The sequence below is a fragment of the Thermobia domestica genome, chromosome 18 (assembly GCF_964235325.1).
Source record: "Thermobia domestica chromosome 18, izTheDome1.hap1.1, whole genome shotgun sequence".
Taxonomy (NCBI): Eukaryota; Metazoa; Arthropoda; class Insecta; order Zygentoma; family Lepismatidae; genus Thermobia; species Thermobia domestica.
In genome coordinates, this window is record NC_137471.1 from 44,842,932 (window position 1) to 44,865,447 (window position 22,516).

Sequence of the window (22,516 nt, forward strand, 5' to 3'; positions counted from 1 at the left end):
ATGCGTCTATGCATCTCCGTTAGGATTTTTAGGACTACATGTGTCACTGTCAAGAGGATGTAACACTATAAGTAAACAGTCTATTCTACAGGAATAAATATGTAGTGGTAGGACTATTATTACTTCCGTTTTCAATATTAATTGAGAATATATCACGCCATATAAACCTGTAGGTAATATATATTCTTAATTGATTGCAGAAAATTGCTTATCGCTATCTATTACCGGTTTTACTGTATAGCGATTAACGTTAAAACCGGAAGTGATTGATTTGTATCACTTCTAGTTTGTACAGAGGGTTAAGAGAGAAAATGTACCTATTCTTAGAACACTAAATCGATTCTAGACCAACAGGTTTTTGCTTTCTCATTCAAGTTTCGCCTACGTTTTCTCTTGATGTTTCATCTGTAAATTCCATGCCAGAAGTTATTAGGCGAATCTTTATGCCACCATTTTCACAGTGTTATTTGCACCCTCGTGTATTAAAAGTACCTTCCAGAGAATTCTTATATGTAAACTTGTATATGGACTATAAAACAGATAATAAACTAATATTAATCACGAGTGTTCCGTAGAGATATTCAGGAGTCGCTAATATATTATGGAGATGACAAGATAAGAACAGATGAAGACGGAAGAACACGATGACAACTAGCATTACGCAATTATTGCTGTGAAAGAAAAGTATCATTTGTGTGATAAAAAGTCAATCATTTAGAGGAAGATCTTTTCAATCGCAGACTTCAATGGACACTACCGTTGACAGCATAGACTAACGCTTAAATCTCACACACAGAACTTCAACATTTGTACCAGTGTTGCCAACCTGAAACGTTATGAAATCCCATCTCGAGAGTTCCCAGTTTGGTCTTGAATTTCCCTCGTTTCGAGCCGACGTATTCTGCGCGTTTTTATTGCTTTCACGTTTGCAGTGCATTGTGATTAGCCAATCATATTTAAATACATCTTCAGCGTATTCCAAGCATACACACGAGCCATAAAAACGTGTTGCGAACGTTCCGAGTAAGGCTAAAAGAGACGAGTTATTAACAAAAATTATTGATTATGAAATAATTGGTGGAATGAGAACATGGGAGGTATTGGAGGAACCCCCAGTAAACATACGAACACGATACTGTCCAACAGAAAATCACATGATCTAAGATCGAACTAGGGAACCATTGCACCAGCGATAAGTGTTTTGCCACTGAGCCACCATGTCCTTGAAGAACAGTACCGTTGTAGTGAAGTGCGACAATTAGAACGGATACAACACTTGAGATAATGAATATAAAAACTGTGCCAATGACCATTAAACGAAGGAGCTAAGGAAAGCAATGCACGTAAATGTAATCTATCGCATAAAGGGGAAGGCCACTTATGATGATAATCTACTGATGGACAGACACAGTATGACTAAAATACAGAAGAGTTTAATCACTTATTCCCAACGTAGCTTCTCAATCAAAAATAATTGCTCGCTAAATTACTTCTTCAAATGCCCTTGGTGCTATAGGAGGCGATTGATATCAGTTCAATGCACTAATGTTAAGCTGAACAGGAGGGATGCGCACGAGACAAGATTTTAGGCTGTCTCGTCTCGAAAATGTGCTGTAAAAGTGATGTCTCGACTCGAAAAATGTATTATTCTCTATTGGAAGAGCTGTGTCTCGACTGGAATTTTGTCAGAAAAATTCTGTCTCGACTCGTCTCGTGCGCATCCCTACTGAACAGAATATCATAAATTCTGTAAAATATCCCATGGAGAATTAAGTATAATTTCTAGCGGATTGACTAATTTTGACATTTCTCGACGAGAACTCGGGATTTCAGTATTTTAATTTTGAGTACCACAATAGTGTAGTCGGTGAGGCGCGTAGGGATTGGGTTCGAACCCCGATAATGGTGGGAAATAGTTCTTTTGTTCTATTCTATCTACGTTCTAGTGCAGCTATCAGGTTTTCTTAGGCCCCTTTAAAGTGGGTACCTGGCATGACTTGGTAGAGTTCTCCACTAGACGAGACGAAAAATAAGATTTCCTCGTCCTCCCTCGTAAATTTTGTAGGTCTCGTCTCGTCTCGATTTATAAAGAATTACTTCTCGTCTCGATTTTCGAGAAAGCTTTTCCAGTCTTGTTTTGTAAATTTGTCATTTTTTTCTTAATTTAACTTAGAAGATATCAGAAACCTTCCGTGTCGCGAAAAGCAGGCCCGTATCCAAGTCCCCCACCATAATTTTTACCGGCCCCCCTTAAATTTTCACGGTAGGCTTGCAAACGGACTATAATATGAATGGATGAACTATAATATAATTGAATCGGCCCCCCTCTAACTTCTACCGCCCTCCCCTACTTTTTGGACTGGCTTATGGTCTTCCGAAAAGTCCATGAAGGGTGTGATGTAAGAACACTTAAACCATGTATATTATTGGAGTATATTGTACGTACAGTGACTTGTGTAGCTTTCATCGTTGATAAATGCTATTTATCATGTTCGTACAATCGCTTTAGCAAGTTATAGTTGTTATTCCATGAATCATGTAACCAGTGGCGTATTTAGGGGGAACTTCCGGGCTTAAGACCCCCCCCCCCGAAATCTTACTTACTATAGTAAAGTATATGAAATATCTTGAAGAATTTTAACATTTTCAGGCAAAGGCCCCTGAAAGTAGGCAAAGTCCCCCACCGAAACAAAATCGTAAATACGCCACTGCATGTAACACTGAAATAGTGTTTGAAATCTAAAACCGGGTAAACTAGTTTTACTCATTGATAACTTTAGACGTTTTCATATAATTCTATAAGATAATAATACATTTCACAATCGGTTTACTATAGAATCAGGTAAAGAATAGCACAAATACACCGGTTGCTTAATAACAACCTGCTATTATAGAAAGCCATGGAACCAGGAATATCGAAAATACCTTGGACATAACCCTTTAGTATGGTTAGTTGAAAAGAACTGGAAAAATAATAATTATTATTTTAATTATTAATTATAATATTATAATTATAATTATTATTTTAATCATTTTACTCTAATAATTCCTTATTTATTCACCGAATAATAAACGACAAGCTCACATACAAACTTATTACACACTTTTCTTTTAAATTGTTAAAACGGCTATTAACAAAATATGCAAACACTTTCCATCCGCTACACTCATGAGACTCAAAATTTCTCGTCTCGAATTTTAAAAAATATACGTCTCATCTCGTGGGCACCGTTAATGAAAAGCGTAGTGAAACTTTCCTTTTTATTTATTTTTTTTTTCAAAGAATCTAATGAAGATTGTGCTGTTAACAACTGTGGAATATGTAGCTGACGTTGATTAGTCGTGAAGCACAATATCTCGTTTAAAAGTTAATGTAAATGCCATAAGTCTTTTCTAAGTTTTCGACCTCAAGAAATTTAATGACATACAGCAGAACTATAAAAACTCCCTATAGGTTAAAAAAGACTAGAAGACAAGTTGAGTGATGTATGGTCAGCATAATTCTGGGCTCTCATAGCCGTTACTTTTGCTTTGTAAATCGGAAAATCGTTACTTCTTCCATCGGGAATCAAACACAGAACTATGGTAATTAAAGGCATGCACGCTACCCAGTCGGTTCCTCGTGAGGATGGTGTATTGTGTGGATCTTGATTTTTACCAATCACAATTTGTAATTGCGAAGTCGTTTGCTCAAACTATAACAATTACTGATGGATTAGTAAAATGAAATTTGACAGCCAGTGAGAAATGTTTTCAAGTGATATAGTATATATCGTAGCAATTCAACTGAGCTTATTTGATTTGGATCAATCTTGGTATGGTGCAGTGCTGTGCCGTGAGGAGGTTGAGCGGGACGACGGCCCCGGGCACCGAAGTAAGGAGGCGCAAAATTCGGGAGGGGAAAGAATATCTATCTATCTATATCTATATCTATCTATCTATCTATCTATATCTATATCTATATCTATATCCATATCTATATCTATATATCTATCTATCTATCTATCTATCTATATATATATATCTATATATATATATATATATATATATATATATATATATATATATATATATATATATATATATATATATATATATATATATATATATATATGATAATATGGAAGGAAAAAGTAATAAAAGTTCTCAAGATCAAAGAGAGCAAGGTTTATTTTTTAAAATTTTCTTACTGTTCGCGCTAACCATTTTGGCGCTTCACGGCTGGTCTGTCGACCTTACTCATATGTACGGAGGCGCCGTCGTATACTCTCGCCCCGAACGCTGATTTTCCACGGCACGGCACTGGTATGGTGATAGATTTTGTCCTCCAGTATAAGCGTTGGAATATTGCATATTATGGTTTGCAGAGTTTTAATTCCCAAGTTGTAGGTTATAAAATGTTGGGTCACTATTTCGAAAACAAAGAAATATACACAGAACTCATCTGTTCTAAATCAAACATGACATGTTGGCAATCTTGATAGAGATGCAAGGACTCGAAAAAAAAAAAAAAAGTTTTATTAAAATAATCTTCGGCTTGTTAGCCTGGGAAATTTTGGGTCTTATGCAGAGTCGTTCTGAAGGGAGATTAGTTCCATACTAAAGAGTTCGACTAACATATGTTTCCTCCTGTAGTCAGACTTTTAGTATGACACTAATCATACGTCAAAACGACTCTGCATAAGGCCCTTTATGTTTTTTCAATATTTCAGTTTTAAAAAAGAGACAAAGGAAATCCAATCGGAAAACGTTCATTAGGAAGACCTATAGGCGTACATGAGAGGACAATATTAGGATAGATCTCACAGAAACAGGAATACAAAGTAGAAAATGAATCCAGTAGCTCGGAATAGTAGTCAATGGAGAGCTTTTGTGAACGCGGCATTGAACCTCCATAGGCCATAGAGTTAGATTTTTAGTTAGTAGAGAAATAACAGTATGTTTCATCTTTGTTTCCACATTATAACACGAAAAAAGATTTAATTACTGCTTTCTGAAATAATTCTTAAAAAATCTAGAACCAAAGAAAATCGACATTCGATAGGAAAAGAAAAATGTAGAAATTCGTGGGATTCATCGGCGCCCGAAGAAAATTTTCTACGTATGGCCCATCTCCCTGGTTGCTATATTAGACCCTACGTTTGGTATATTTTATTTGTATTAAGTAAATCTTAAGAAATTTAAGTTGTTTTCGTTAGACCCTACGTTTGGTATATTTTATTTGTATTAAGTAAATCTTAAGAAATTTAAGTTGTTTTCGTAAGCCAGAGGGTAGGGCTCCACCCTGCCCCCTTTCGGGCGCCCATGGTGGGATTCAGTGGGTTTTCTAATTTCAACGAATTGTTTAGAGAGCTATTAGATTAACATTTAACGACAAAAATGTTTTAGTAAAAAGTTTGTGTTAGCAATAACATCTAAAACTATAGAAAATTTCGTGAAAAGAAATACCTTTTAAAATTTATGAATACATTAGAAATTCAGTATAACTATATACTGTATAACATTTATTGGAGCCGCTAAAATGAGAGAAGAACGTTTAAAACTACTCACAAGTTATTTCAAAAACTTTGGCACGATATGACAGTAAGGAAAAGAGTTCTGTTAATAATGATCTTAAAATAATACTATAATTAAAATAGCCGTTTGTGGTTTTGATTTTGTAAACCGAATGGAAACCGAGATGTAAGCAAGATTTTATACCAAATTAAAAATGGTTTAGTATCTGTATCTTGGTTAATGGTGTTTTTCCTTGTTTGCCAGATATAATATAGACAACCAGTAAAACACTTACGTATGTATCAAGATGTGTAACTTGTAGGTTCTTGGAAAGATGGTTAGGCAACCAAAACGTCTTTCGGGATGTAGGGATGGCATAACTTACACTTGCTGGAACAACTGTAATGCCAGTTTGAAAAACAATTGGGTTAGGGATTAATGGGCTTTTGGCATTTATGGTCATGTTAGTCCATCACATATATGAGGGGTGACATCCCTCGGATATCACACCGCCCGGGGAATTGTAGAGGACGAAAACGGCCTGGGACCATTATGTTATGTACCGGTACCACCCCGCATTTGCCTGGTGTGAATAAGGAAAACCCAGGATGACTGAAAAAGCTGTTACGCCTTTTCGACCAAATGTACCCACCGGGAATCGAACCGGGGACCTCTCGTACCAAAGGCGAAAGCGTTAGCGACTACACTATGCGGGGCTAATAGTTTGAAACCCAATCAAAACATCCAGCTCTGAACTCGCAAGTACTGGATGTTGTGAATGCATGTCTTTAATTGTAGAATACACTACAGGGAATCGAAAGTGATACTTCAACAAGGAAGTCATAAAAACTTTTTTAAAAAAATCCGTTTTACATCCCATTCCTTAAATAGGGCTTTTCTATCCATCCCCATGTCTTTTTTTTTCATCTCTAGATCTTAACCTGCTGTACAGTCAGAGACAAAAGTTCTCCCCGTTTGATGACATTAGTTTCGTAAATAATTTCAGAATGGAAGGAAGACAGTTGAGTACAGTTTTCAGTAAGTTAAAAAGAATGTAATTTTCTGTACGTTCCAGCCATATTAGCGTTCGTTATTCTCAAAATAAATTTTACCAAATGAAAAGAACTTTTGTCGCTGACTGTACAAGCATGTAACATATTATGGTGTACAGTCTTTTAGTTCCCGAATTATGAGTCCTAAAAGTTTGGATACGAACTTATGAAGTTTTCGCGAAACAATTTTAACGTCATCAGCATATGTTAAGAGTAGTTCATCGGTTTAGATAATTTTAAAGAGATGACAGGGACTGTATCAGGGAAAATTTAAAATTTACTTGTAAGGAATTTTATACATTTATTGAGAGTAAAAAAGAACTTCTTAAAGCAATTTCCTGTAGTTGAAGCATAAGTTTAAAGAATAAATTTCATTTTCCAAATACAAAATTGTCACGTAAAGATTAATATACTTTTGTTTATCTGTTTCGATAATTACTGGTAAATACAATAAATTGATAAATGCCGATTTCAGTTTCTCATTTATAGCACAATATCTATTAAGTTTATTAGTGAATGTACTAAGGATATACAGAATATAGATGCTAATGCACTTTTGTTTACGATAGTACATTTCCTTCCCTGAATGGGTCCGAACAGAGATACTTCACATTTATAGACTTCTATCATAAGGAATTTTGAGGGCTGCTGGTTTTCTTATTTTCCAGAGTTGGCAACCCTATACGTGACAAGAGCAGGCACTGTTGCCACACTTGGTACAATTGTACCAAATTCAGCCCTTTTTGTCATTCATCGACCCGTTGGTACCACGCTGGCATTTTCAGCCCCTTTTGTGGAAAAGTTGGTACAAATCTGCCCAATTCAGCACTATTTAACAAATATAAGTACACATTTTTAAAAATGTCAGTAAGACTTTTCCTACATCTCACGTTACTCATACTGTGTGTTGGACTCTAAAAAAATGATGTTGAACATTTATACTGTGAAGTTGCATCGCATAACGCTATGAACTTCGTGTGCGAAAATCGTAATTCGAACTATACCGAGAAACAAGTGATGCTAGATAGGCGCATCCTGATAATTTATATTTTTATATTTTATTATAACGTACTATTTACACGCGAACTCGGAGGTGATTGATTTGTTCCTCGTTTTATGGATTTTTTTCGTATATAGCCTTAATACCGTTTAGGTTTATTGGTCACTTTGGAATAGAGGCGCGTTTGTTTTCCTTACAATACATACCGAAGATGATAACTGTTTTCCCTTTTAATTTGTGGCTTCTGTTATACTTCCTACGTATGAGAAAAGCTTCATATACTTCCATGGTTGTTCGGGATCCTCCTATTTGGATGTTTTTATTAAAGTATTTTTTTTTTTTTTTTTAAAAAAAGAGCACTTTCTTTATTTAGACTCTTGGAAGAGGGGATGAGTGTTCTAGAACTTTACTCTTTTAGAGCCATGTATTACAATTAGTGTAAAGAAATGAATTCAGCCCTTTTTGTTTCAATTTGGTACTATTTTTCAGCCCACTCCAGGGCTAGGACTGTGGCAACACTGAGAGCAGGTCTTCATTTCCTATGTCGTCCCACGCATTTATTTGAAATCTATAAACACCGACGATTTTCACGAAGTGACTTGTTTTCCTCAAAGTATGTGGTTAGTTGCTATGACCACACACACACACAGTAGAAGTAGGCTGCTGTTTCCGTGTGTGTAAACGAGAAGTTGTGTAGTAGTGAATACTGGCAATGCATACAAATTATAATATCGTAATAGAGTATGTTCTTTTTAATTGTTTACTCATCTTCCTTTCGCTTCTTCGTACTTCTCTTAAACAATTACAAAATTTACTCAACAATTATATCTCTGGTTTTCCTTTCCTTATTCATAGGATAATTGTAACAAAATGCATTACTGTAAATCAGTGGCGTCCACAGAATTTCATCAAGAAAGAGGAAGCGCAGTTCAAGCACTGAATCTCATACCAGGCCTGCAGCCAGCCCAAAAATGTAGAGGGAGCCCAGCTGAAGTTAGGGGGGGCAGATGCAACCATATTATAGTTCATTTGCCAGGCTATCATGAAACTTATAGGGGGGCCAGCCAAAATTTAGGGGCTACACCCCCCTGGATACGGGCCTCCCTCATATCCTTTCTAATGTACAGGGAATGTGTTTCAAAACAACACCGACAACGTATGGAAGGTGATTCCTGACACCAAGATAAGACGAAAAGTATAGACCAACCTGGGTGCAGAAATCCGTCATTTCGGAGTTATAGGCTGCCAAAAATATTAAAAAAAAAAAAAAAAAAAAGAACTTTAAAGATCCATAACTCCTAAACTATGGGACCTGCTGTAGTCGGGTTAAGACTTCACTTAGGAACTAGTATGTGCCCTATCCAAATATCCAAGCTTCAGAATCCTGCGGTCCTTCCGCAACAATTTTTATAGAGGTAGTTGGTGAGTACTTCAAATTATATGCGAGTAGCCAAACTCCCTCTATAAAAACTAAGTGCCTTAGGATTCTGAAACATGTATTTCTGGATAGAGCAGATATTAGCTCCTAAGTGAAGTCTTCACCCGACTACGGTAGGTTCCATAACATAGTTTTGAGTTATGGAGCTTTAAATTGCATTTTTTCATGTTTTCGGCAGCCTATAGCTCAGAAAGGAAGCATTTGTGCATCCAGGTTGGTCTATACTTTTTTGTCGTATCTTGGTATCAGAAATTACCTCTCAAATGTTGTCGGTCATGTTTTGAAACACCCTGTATATCTGAATATCATCATCGTCATCATAGGTATTCTGCCATTATTGGCAGGTCACTTGCCGCAACTGAGAAGCTTCCATGTTCCACGATCTTCCGCTAACCTCTTCACGTTCACGTACGATTTTTCTGTTTTTATATCGTTCATCAATTGTAGTCTCCCTCGTCCCTCCTTCTCTTTCCTGCCCCCATTCCTTCTAGCACGTTCCTCATAATACAGCTCCTTCTTAGCCAATGTTCCAACCAGTACTCTTTTTCTTCTTAACCAACCAACCAACCAATACTCTTCCTCTTCTTAATAATATCTAAAATTGTTCTTTTCTCCCCTACCATTTCTAAGACCCTCTCATTCATTTTCCGCTCGACCCAGTTAATTCTTTCCATTCTTCTCCACACCCACATTTCGAAAGCTTCTGATCATTTTTCATCATTTTTGCGTAATTATATCTAAATATAGTAAAGTTCATTTTCCCGTGATATCTTTCTCAAATGAGGGTGGCGTTTAAACTTCGAAATCCTATTCCTGCGTACGCCTCTGATGTAGACCGAAGTATTTTTGCGTCACTCGAGATTTCTATTAACAAATTTTCAAAATCATTACTATATAATATTGACTGCCGCTTATACTCATTCAGTCTCCCTATTAGGTATTATCAACAGAAAAATATTTTACTGTTTCGTTTCAAATGAATTATAATTCTAATGGTTTGATTTTACTGTTGTTTTTTTTTTCAGATCTATTTATATATACTCTTTTCTTCGGGAAAATTATATTTTCTTCTATACAGTTGTAATTTTTAACAGACTCTCGTACACACAGTAGAAAGGATCACGTGAAATATTTTTATGTCACAGAGATAGTCTATCTTGCTATCTATTGAAGAAAAACAAATGCAAAAACCTGATTGATTTGACTATACTATTGTACTTATTTGTTGTTAGTATTACTCGCAACATCTCTTGTGTTCCTTAATCTTCTTAATGTATTTTTGAAGCTTGCAATAGAAGGAAAGATGGAAGGAAAGCGAGAAGTAGGAAGAAGAACACAACTGGTTGATGATTTGAAAAATGGAAGAAAACATTGGGAGTTAAAAGAGGAAACTGAAGATCGAGAAACATGGAAGAAACATTTTCAGGCCCAACCAATTAAATAAATAAATCCTTAGTTCCAGAACCTGCCAAAAGGCTGAATACTTAATAGGGTCTAATAATTTTTAAGTAAATTGTGTCATCCCTTAGAGATCGTAGCCGGCGATGATTATGTAAACAACAAGTATGTAGTACTCCTGTAATGTTACAAGGGCTGGTGGCGTGGTTCTGTGATCCAGCTTTTCGGGAGGCTAGACAGTGTGGAGGGGAACGACCTGTACTGTACGGATTGATCTTGCATGATGGTATATTCGTACTTCTTCCTCCTGCACTAAATTCTAACCCTGGTCACGTTCTGAGACTACGTTAATAATTGCATAAAGACACAAGAAACAAAAGCTAAACTTGCAGTGTTACATTAACTGTTATCAATAATACTAAACTACATAATACACAATAATAATTCCTTAATTGTAGTTAAATCAGATTACATAGTGTGTGTAAGTAGTCTAATTGTTGTTTTATATGATTAGACACGGATTATATGATACGGACACATACAGAGTGTTTCAAAACAACACCGACAATGTTTGGAAGGTGATGCCTGACACCAAGATAAGACAGAAAGTATAGACCAACCAGGGTGCATAAATCTGTCATTTCGGAGTTATAGGCTGCCGAAAACATGGAAAAATGAACTTTAAAGGTCCATAGCTCCAATACTATGGGACCTACTGTAGTCGGGTCAAGATTTCACTTAAGAACTAATGTGCACTATCCAAATATCCAAGTTTCAGAATCCTACGATACTTCCGCAACAATTTTTATAGAGGTAGTTGGAGAGTACTTCAAATTACAATTTCATAGTGAAGCTCTCTCTATACAAATTGCTTCGTGAGTACCTTAGGATTCTGAAGCATGTATTTTTGGATAACGCACATATTAGTTCCTAAGTTAAGTCTCGATCCGACTACGGTAGGCCCCATAGTATTGGAGCTATGGACCTTTAAAGTTCATTTTTCCATGTTTTCGGCAGCCTATAACTTCGAAAGGAAGTATTTGTGCACCTAGGTTAGTCTATACTTTTCTTCGTTTTATTTTGATGTCAGGAATAACCTCCCAAATGTTGTGTGTTGTTTTGAAACACCCTATATATAGTTTCACATAATAATGCAGAATAATTTTAATTGAAAACCGGAACAGTTTCATTAAAAATAATTGCAACAGAAAAAGGTATATTACAACTCCCAGCGTGAGTTCTTGTAATTCAGATCCTACGTAAAGCTATAGAACCTCGACTCACATAGACTCGGAGCTGAAAAGGACACTAATTTCAAATCTAATCAACTAACACAAATGTTTGTTCCCTTTCAATTGACACATCCGTTTTTATACGATGAAACAATTCTTACAGAATATATAGAAATTCACAACCACTTGAAGTTTTGTTTTTGTAGTAACATCTGTCCCTGACATCAGTAAATTCTAATTTTATTAGTCCACAATAGCTTCTGTTCCTGATATCAGTATATTATCAGAATCGATCGAAAATGTGATATGATCGAGGCGATATTGACGAACGAAGACTAACATGCTAAAAGAACCAAACTATTCTTAAATATAGGATTGGGATAGAGGCCGTGGTGGCCCAGTGGTACAGCGTTCACCTCTGGTACACAGAGTCTTTGTTTCGATCCCATCTCGCGCCAAGTGAGCTTTGTGGTGGACAAACACCGTGTGTATGAGTTTTCTCGGGGTTCTCCCGTTGCCTCCCATTTTCTTCGTTCCACCATTTCATTCATTTCTCATCCTCAAAGTCTTCCCTAGCCTAGTCGGAATAATCGTGAACGTAAAACTTAAAGATTTCATTTCATAAGGTTGGTGCGGGTTAGATAAGGAATAAAAATACAACTTCTTGCATTTTCTTTTTGAACACTAAGTTATACTATTGGGTTGCGTTGTTAACAGCTCATAGAAGTCAGTTCTAATCATGTGCGCCCGCCTCCTTCGCTGGCTCACGAAAATGTATAGGCCTACGTAGTATAGCAAACCACGTATATTAAATACAAGACATAGTATAGCAACCATGGAGACGCCCCCCCCCCTAGAACATTTTCTTCTTGCACTCATGGTTCTAATTATTTATTATTATTATTATTATTATTATTATTATTATTATTATTATTATTATTATTATTATTATTATTATTTTGCACTAACATATAAAAATATTAGAACTGTCCAGGATTATTATTTATTTATTTGGCTTATGTTTAGTAGAAGGGGTCCAGCTCTTTTCTCTAAAAAATGTTACTATTTTGGTAATTTCTGTTCACATTCCGTTAGTTTAGGTAAGTTTAGGTTAGATTAGGTTAGTTTAGTTTATGTTATAGTAGTGTAGGGGTCCAGCATTATTTTTCCAAAAAAATGATAGAATTTCGCTTATTGCTACTAATATTAGGTTAGTTTAGGTTAGTTCAGGTTAGCTTAGGTTACTTTAGGTTAGGTTAGGTTAGGTTAGATTTGGTTACGTTATGTTACGTCTAAGTAGGCCTACTTGCTCGCTGGTTGATCATTCATTTCTCCTGTAAATTTTGTTTTTTACGTGGTTCTGGACCCCTTCTGCTAAACATACTCCATTTATTTATTTATTTATTTTAAATAAAACGGATGAAATTATTTTACGTGGAAAATAAAACAATCTATAACGTAAAACGTGCCAGAAAAAGGTAAGTTCTAGCAACCCTCCGTGCATCCTTACCTCACAATAAAACAAAACCGCAACGATAACTAAGGGATGTCATAAAATATACTAATCAACTGTAAGTACCTTTGAACATTAACAATTTTAGATGGTAATATTTGACTTGTGAAGTCGCATTATTCTTCAGTTTTTGAATGTGCATTGGTTTAAAATAAAAATATATTTTGGAAAACTATAAAAACTACTTACACGTTGTCTTGATTGAAGGAATAACTCACATCTCCATGCTCTTCAACAATCAATTTTGTAGAACTCTCGGGATGGCATTTATGACAGTTCCCGTTAAGATACGGCTTACTGTTCGTGGTGCATATGCTGTGGAAGCCATTTGCAGTTCCGTTCATCTTGGCACGAGTTGTTTTCTTTCCCGTCTAAACTGACTCTCGTTCCCAACTTGCTCGCTGGTTGATCACTAATTTTCTTGCTCGCTAATGATGATCAGATATATATAACATCACAAGATCTCAACGTAACAAGTGATTCTCCAATCGCGTCACTAAAAAGTAGTGGGTGTGTGTCCAATGAAGAGTTGCGTTTTTCTTCACGTCACTGTAGATAGGAAGATTCTGTTTGAACGGTTGCTAACTCAACAATGTACTTACATTTCGCAAGATCAAAGTATTCAGACGCCGATACGTATGATAATCAGTATTAATCTTTCAAGAAAGAAAAAAAAAAAAACTTTTTAAAACGAAGATTGAAATGGGTATTCTTTCTATTACTTTTGAGAAAAATATATTGGTCCAATAATGACACATTATTGTCAACAATTACAACAATAATGCATTTTGAAGAAGAGATAAAGCCTAGTCGTTCAGTTTCATATCCCACGAAATGCTCTGACACTTTTCGATGTTGACTATTGACCGAATATTTATTTCTTAGTCCATTGATTTATATTGGAAAGTTATTTTTGTTTTTGTCATAAATTGGATTTTTATTTGTTATTTTATTAATTTATTTTTCAAGCCTAGCAAAATGTCCCTTGATTTCTCGAAATGAAATAGCATTATATGTAAATTTATTATTAAATACTAGAATTCCCGTTCTTCGCACCCGTGAGAATGCTTCATTTCGGACATAAATTATAATCGGAGGCTGAATTTGAATGTAAACGGGATCGGAAGTGTCACTGTTCATCTCAGTGACCCCGAAAACTATGGATTCGACAGTAATATCGGTCATTTTTGATCATCTTTATATATCCCCCTCCTCCTCCCCTAAGTTATACCGTTAAAGTGAAGAGATAAAAATCATCCGAGGCCCGAACCTCATCCATGTTGAAAATATGATTGAGATCGGTCTTGTAGTTCAAAAGTTATTAAGTCACAAAGGTGTAGTCATTTACATTTTTATTTACTTCTATATATACAGGGCGTCTCAAAAGTTCCCTGACATAGGGTAACTCTGTTATTACCAGAGCTACAACAAAATGTAAGAGGGGAAACCGTCTCCAAATATGGTCAATATATATATATTTTTTTTAATTTGACGAGCCGTTTGGGCTATATACTCTTTATGCGCCCAATGTTAAATGAAAATGCAACCTTGCCATTTACCGGGATCCACAACATAACTGAATGAAGTTACTATCTTCTACGCTAATGTGTCGATGGCCCGCCCCAATTTCAAACATGCCCCCATTCACCATATTCATACAAAATCTATCCACCTCGCGGTAAATGGCAACATTGCATTTTCATTTAACATTGAACGCATAAAGAGTGTAAAGCCCAAACGGCTGGTCCGATTTAAAAGATTCCTTCACTTTAGATTGAAAACATCATATTTGGAGAGATGGTTTCACCTCTTACAATTTGTTGTAACTCTGATAATAACAGTGTTACCTTGTGTCAGGAGACAGGGGCGTCATTTAGGGGGGGCAGGAGGGGGCAATTGCCCCCCCCAAGAGTTTGAAGAATACATATACTTTAATAGATTGCCTACTAATATACTAGTACAAAACGTGAAAGTCTTATGTCGGTGGTGCTCTTGCCCCCCCCAAGCAAAGTCTGAAATGACGCCCCTGTTTTGGAACACCCTGTATATATGTTCCCCTCCCCTACAACCCATGCCAGGTCCGAATCTCATCTATGTGGCAAATTTCATCGAGATCGGTCCGTGGTTCAAGAGTTTTTAAACTAACTAACTCTATTGCCTATGGAACCCGGAGGTTCAATGCCGCGTTCACAAAATCTCTCCATCCTTAACCAATTAGATCCAGTTTCTACTTTGTATCCCTATTTACGCGAGATCTATCTTAATATTGTCCTCCCATCTGCGCCTAGGTCTTCCTAATGGTCGTTTTCCAATTGGTCTTCCAGTTAAGACTTTGAAAGCGTTTCTACCTTCTTCCATCCTAGCTACATGACCTGCCCACCTAAGCATCTTATGTTAGACTTCATGACCCTAACAATGTTTGGTAAACCGTATAAATTATGTAGTTCCTCGTTATGAAGTTTCCGCCATTCCCCATTCCCGTTCCTCTTGGGTCCGATATTCGTTTCAGGATCTTGTTCTCAAATACTTTCAGTCTATGTTCTTCCCTCAGAGTAAGCGACCATGTTTCGAAACTATACAACACAAAAGGTATGATTATCGTTTTATATATTATAAGCTTCGAATTCCTCGACAGAATTCGCGACGACAAAAGATTTTGAACTGAATAATAACAGGGATTCCCTGCTTTTAGTCGACATTTAATTTCTTCGTGAATATGATTTTCCTCTGTTAATACTGATCCTAGATATTTGAAACTATCCACTTTATCAAAAGTATTATTTGATATTTTAACGCATACATAATTTGCCGTATTACGATCCCGACGAACTTCCATGTATTTAGTTTTCTCTGCATTTACTTCTAAACCCATGCCCCTGCAAGCATTTAATAAGGCCTCTGCATTTCTCTCTATTGTTCTCCTATCATTCCCTATTAAATTTATATCAGCGTAAGCCATAACCTGGTGAATACCATTCGACTCTAGGCCCTGGTTGCTATCTTTGATTTTCCTTATAGAGTATTCGAGGACAAGGTTGAATATCTTCCAAATTATGTAAGAATGTTGTACAGTGTTTCTCTCCTAACCAAGCCGTAAACCTTTCTAAAATCAATAAATAGTTGATGTATCGGGGTCTTATTCCCACTTCTTTTCATGTATTTGTCGAATGGTAAACATTTGATCGATAGTTTATCGATTTCGTCTAAATCCGAACTGTTAATCTCCAATAATTTCATCAGCGTATGGGGTCAATCTTGCTAATAGAATGTTTGAAAGGATTTTATAGGATGTTGACAGAAGAGAACTGCCTGGGTAATTATTAATGTCGGTTTTGTCGCCTTTCTTGTGAATTGGAACAATGATTGATTCTTTCTATTCTTGTGGCAATTGTTCCTTGTTCCAGATAAGGAGAATGAGTTTATAAACAAGAGTTATATATATATATATATATATATATATATATATATATATATATATATATATATATATATATATATATTTCTCCCTCCCGTCCCCTCTACGTTGTACCGTCAAAGTGAAATGATAAAAAACGCCCCAAGCCCGAACTTCATCTATGTTGAAAATTTGATCGACATCTTCGGGTGGTTCAAGAGGTACGAAAATACGAACATAGTGACTTTCATTTTTTATATATAGATTAGAATTATATACAGACTTCAGACTCTCTGGCCTAAAGTGGCGATAAGAGAAGGCTGGATAACGAAACAGTTGGGTAAGCCGGAGTTCTATAATTACTCACTTCCTGCTCCACTCATACTATTAAAACACTTTTATTTTTGTTAAATAGTGCCAAAATTTGATCATCTTCATGTTTTCTAACTTCTTACTAAAAATGTTTTTTTTCTATACTGTTCGATACATTTTTTAAAAAATACTACAAAAATAGGGAGTCCAAGAATAAAAATTGTACATATTTTAAACTAAACTTTATAGTGTCGAACTTTGCTGCAAGAAACATAAAATGATGTACTGGTATACTGAAAAAATTGTTGTAATTAAATTGCCAAACATCTATGTAAAATCATTTACCCTTCACTTTGTAAGCTGATATACATTTCCTTAGATTAAATTACAAAATTTGTTTTTTTTTTTTTTTTTTTTACAAATTTACAGTAAATTTATAATAAAACATGATATTTTTATTGATAAAAATGTAATTTTACCAAGGATCTTATAAAATAGAGGATCTGCTCTTACAACAAAATCTTGAAGCTATACGTCACAGTTTCGCCACCCCTACTCTGCCCACTCCGCCCAATAGGATCGCAATGTTTTGAGCCAACAATAATGGTGGAAACGAAAGTAGCCAATCAGACGATGGCAGAAACGAGAGTAGCCAATCAGACGTGTCGATGCTCGGTTGTTTTTGGCTTCACCGATTTAATACGATGAAAATACATATGGGCAGATCCTCTATTTATAACGTCCTTGAATTTTACACCATTTCATACTAGTAATTTTACTTTGTATGATAAATTGATTTACATAGAGGAGTAGCAAACAGATTGCCTCCGTTTTATGTAAATTTACACACACACACACACACACACACACATATATATATATATATATATATATATATATATATATATATATATATATATATATATATATATATATATATATATATATTTCTTTACAGTGTACTCTGTACAGTATCAGTACTCTCAATTTTAATATAGGCCTAAACATAGCGCTAATGTAAAACTTAGGCCTAATTCTTAATAATAATAATACTAATAAAACTTATTTTACTATTCATTGATAAATGATTACACGAATGTAAAAAAGAAGGTTTTTAGATAAAAGAGTGAAAACTTACAGCTTTTAGTTCTAGACTTCCAAACTATGCTTTGCATAACGTTTGGAAGTCATACCGTAGAACGCCTTGTCCGTCCCTCTATCGACAAAAACTGTAAGAGATATCGAGATTAGGTGTTTTTGAAATCGATTCAGCGTCTAAAGGATAGATTCCTATCCTTTAGGGAATAGACCCCTATACCCCTTAAGTTTGAGTATTGAGTTGAGTTGATTTTGAGTTCAACGTCCCGGTCAGCAGTGAGGCTACATGAGACGTGGACCTACTAATTAACGTGGAATCCGAACCACATGAGCTCACGCCGGGAAAATTTGAATATTGAATTCGCATTGTTTGGAAGTCTTAGTTTCACATACACTTATTTTTAACGGATTGATACTATTTTACCCATTACCGCTTTCAACCCCAACCTATACGAGTAAATTTTAAACCTCCAGAGAAATGCATGTTATAGGACTTTTCAATGAAAGCCTGTTATACAGTAGAGTACCGAAAACTCGACCTAATGTGCACCGAAGGGGGCCAAGTTTGTGAAAATGCCGGATTATCGGGAATGGGATTAAAAATGAATAAGTACAAATGTTTCTTCAGAAAATACAGTACTGTACTTATATGTATTGGTTGGTTGCTTGAGAATATAACAGAGAATAAGCTTCCCGATTACCCTTAAACAAAAGAAAAGTACATATTTTATGGAGGCATAGAGCCTTTACTATAAAGCTGTCTATAATGAAAATTAACTACCCGACTTTGAAAAAATTAGCTACTTTTCTGCACACACGCGGGCAAAGACCTTGAACGGGTATGTGCACGTTTTTTTTTTTTTTCCGCTCTGCCAGGTTATCGAGTACCGAGTTTTAGGGACTTAGTGCACATGAAACTTTTCTGGTAGTTGGGGTGAACCCAACATCTTGTCAATTTTTTGAATTTATCCAAAGTGTTATTATTATTATTATTATTATTATTATTATTATTATTATTATTATTATTATTATTATTATTATTATTATTATTATTATTATTATTATTATTTCAAGCATGGCAAAGCGAACAATCTGGGCAAATAGAATAATAGAAAATTTTCCGAAGCCACGCGCTCCAACACACAAAGGGACAACTCTATATGTATATTCAGTTACAACACTTGGTGAATTATTATTAATAAATCGAAATCATAACGCTTTTATTTTTATTTATTTACTTATTTATTTATTATTTATTTATTTATTTATTTATTTTTGCCCTGCTAGTTACTCTTGTGCTATTGTTTGAAGAAAAATGGCCTCAATCGAGCAAAACGGATAGGTATTCACTTTGCTTGGTAGTTTTCACATTTCGTGTTGGACTGATTCTAAGAGCAAATACACCAGAGGCGTCATTTAGGGGGGGGCAGGAGGGGCAATTGCCTCCCCAAGAGTTTGAGAAATGCATATACTTTAATTGATTGTCTACTAATATACCAGTACAAAATGTGGGAGTCTTATGTCGGTGGTGCTCTTGCACCCTCAAGCGAAGTCTGAAATGACGTCTCTGAAATACACGTTGTAATAGATTAAGTAAAATATTTTAAGTTCAGTAGATGAAATTTTACAGAAACACATATAGTTAGAAAAAATAATGTGACAATTTAAAGCTTCATTTCATTTTTAATGTTTAATGTGTATTTGGGGAAAATGGAAAAACTCAGGAATGAAGTCCCCTTTTAACAAAAATGACCAAAGAAAAAATGTCTGATGATACGAATTAAGAATATTATTGTTTTGTTTATCCACGCAAATTTGGTAAGCCACCCTGTGGTAAAAGAAATACGCAGTGCGGCAATTTGAAATTGAGACTGATTTTTTTCGCAACATGTGGCACAGTTGTATAAGTGAACAGTGGAATGATCTTGACTGACAGAAACGTGTGTGGCGGTGGTGAGTGTAGAGTGTTTTGTGTGTGTCTGGGTAAAGCTGCTACAGAAACTTATCAAATGTTACAACAAGTGCATGAGGCGACTTATTTATCCCGTGAGCGTGTATTTGCATGGGACAGGCGTTTCAGAGAGAGACGGTAGTCAATTAAAGACGACGAATATCCGGGTGCAGCAAGAACAATGAAAACACAGGGATTAGTGGAGAATGTGAGGACAGTGATCACGGAAGACTGCAATGCGATACTGTGAATCCTTGCTGAGGTACTGCACGGTGCGGAAAATAATAACCCAAGATCTGAACAAGAAGAAGGTATGTGCCCGTTTCGTGTCTCAGTCCTTAACAAATGACCAACAAACAAAGAACTTATGCTACCGTCAATAAGGATCCTAACTTCCTTCTGAATATTGTTAATGAGCATGAGAGTTTTTCAATATGATCCATCGCCAAAACGTCATAGTGCAGAGTGGAAGTTTTCTAACTCTCCACAATACTAGAAACTGTGCCAGTCAAAATCCAAAATTAAGCTTCTTCTCATTGCTTTTTACGATAGTAAGGCCATTGCGCATATGGAATGTGTGCCTACAGGACAGACGGTTAATGCCTCATTTTACCTTGAGTATTGAAGCGATTACTGTAACGTATCACACGTGTGAGACCCGCGTATCGGGGTTATGTTCAGTGACGTTTGCTCCATGACAATGCCTCAAATCATTAAGTAGGGATTGTGCAAGACCTTTCGTCCCAAAAGGGTATCTGTGTGTTCTCTCACCCTCCCTATTCATTAGATCTAGCCCCGTGCGATTATTTCTATTTCTTAGTATCCGGCTATTTGAGGCGATCGCAAAGCGTATTTATTGCTCATGCGTACGCTTGGAATACGCTGACCATGTATTTAAATATAGATGACTAATCACAAACGCGAAAGCAATAAAAAAAAACGCGGAGAAAACGTCAGCTCGAGCGTATTTGGTGCATTTCGGAACAATAGACCGCCTGCTGTTTAAAAGATTTCAAAAGGAAGGGGGGGAAAAAGAAAAGACGTGTTGCCAGGCAAGGGAATTGTAGCAAGAAACAGCTGCTTGGAACATGGTTTGTGCAGAGTATTGGAACTCTGCTATTACACACCTGGATCTGGCAAAAAGACCCGGAAACCGTGACTGGCTCACAATATGATTTACAACTTTGGTGAAAGTAAAAATACTGAATAGCCACCTTAGCCGCGTTCGCTACAGGGGGTAACGCTTTCTCAAATAGCCTAAGACTTAAACTCAAGTCTGCATTCAAAGGTTCGTATTTTGATGACGTAACGGCCATCAAGAGGGCTACAATAAACGTTGTCAACAGCATTCCTCAAAGGACTGCACAAAAAATTGCATTCATCTTAAAATTTATATTATTTACCGTTACCCACGAGACCTAGTTATTATCAATGCTCTGCACCTGTCCAAATTCGTTATAAATCTTAGTAGAACTGCCACAACTCCTCGCTGGTTTTGTGGCTAGCGCGCGTATTTTTGAAGCGCGAGGTCCGCAGTTCGATCCCTGTGGAAGAGCATCGAGAGTACTACAGTGGTTCAGACCCCACTTTAAACTCTAGGTGTCGGCCTATATAACTCGCTACTGACACAGCGTAATTGCAAATCTATAAATTGCTCAATAAAGGATTGTGTAACCTAGGATTTGTATAATTCAATGAACTTCACGGTCACCCGGACTGCCATGCACTGATCTGCACGGATTTTGTGTCCTCTCCCCTTCTATTCACCGAATTCAATCGATATGTTGCGATTACTGCCTACCGAATTAACGAATCTCACACTGACAGTACCGCACACACCGTATTCAATGAATCCCACATTAACTCGGCCTCAAATTTAGTGATTACTTACTCGCGGCCTCACACACCGATCACTCGGGTTACTGAATTTTCCAGTCACAGAGTTCAACACATTTCCTTTTCACCCGGCCTTGCGTCAATAAACATTGGCGCTCCCGACTTTAGTAGAATATTGTGCTTAAAGCTGTTGATACTACAGAAACATTTTGTTCTGTATCTTCAGCTGAATAAAGAATAAAGAAGTCCTCTGAACCATCAAATCAGAATCGATATTTATTATATTCATGGATATAGAAACGTGAAACAACAACGTATTGGAAAATTTTTGGATCATTTTTGTAACGCTATAATCACTATATCAGCTGAGCTAGGTCGTAGAACGTCTCTTGTAATTAACATTGAGTAATTTCGTTAGCAACGATAAAGTACTCGTACCATTTGCCAAATGTTCGTGTGTGTGTATGTAAGCATGATGTAAAATGTATCGTATCTTGCAAATTATTAACCTCTGTGTCATGACGACATGTCATGACTTGCATTTCAACTCCCAACAGACAGAAATCTTTTGGACGCCTTTCAAATTGATTTCCACACTCTATAGACAGAAATATATTTCTTTTTCAATTAATTTTTTAAGTGAGATCATACTGTTAATGTGTCCAGTATTTACTGAATATTGTTAGGCTATTGATGAGCTACTTGTGTTAAGAAACAGCGAATTCTGGTCTGAAGAACTAGAAGTAACGCGATGAAAGCCACTGTGCTGACTGAAGAACATCTAGCTGGATATAAT

General features: G+C 36.1%; 1 protein-coding gene across 1 annotated transcript in view; it reads right to left on the reverse strand.

Moving 5' to 3' along the window:
- The window catches only part of LOC145675442 (purine nucleoside phosphorylase-like), a 51,379-nt gene extending 37,814 nt beyond the window's left edge, over positions 1 to 13,565 (reverse strand). The window contains exon 1 of the mRNA XM_081745860.1: positions 13,319 to 13,565. Coding sequence (XP_081601986.1) covers positions 13,319 to 13,473 — 155 coding nt within the window. The 5' untranslated portion in view covers positions 13,474 to 13,565. The remainder of the gene's footprint in view (positions 1 to 13,318) is intronic.
- Positions 13,566 to 22,516: the final 8,951 nt, after the last annotated feature.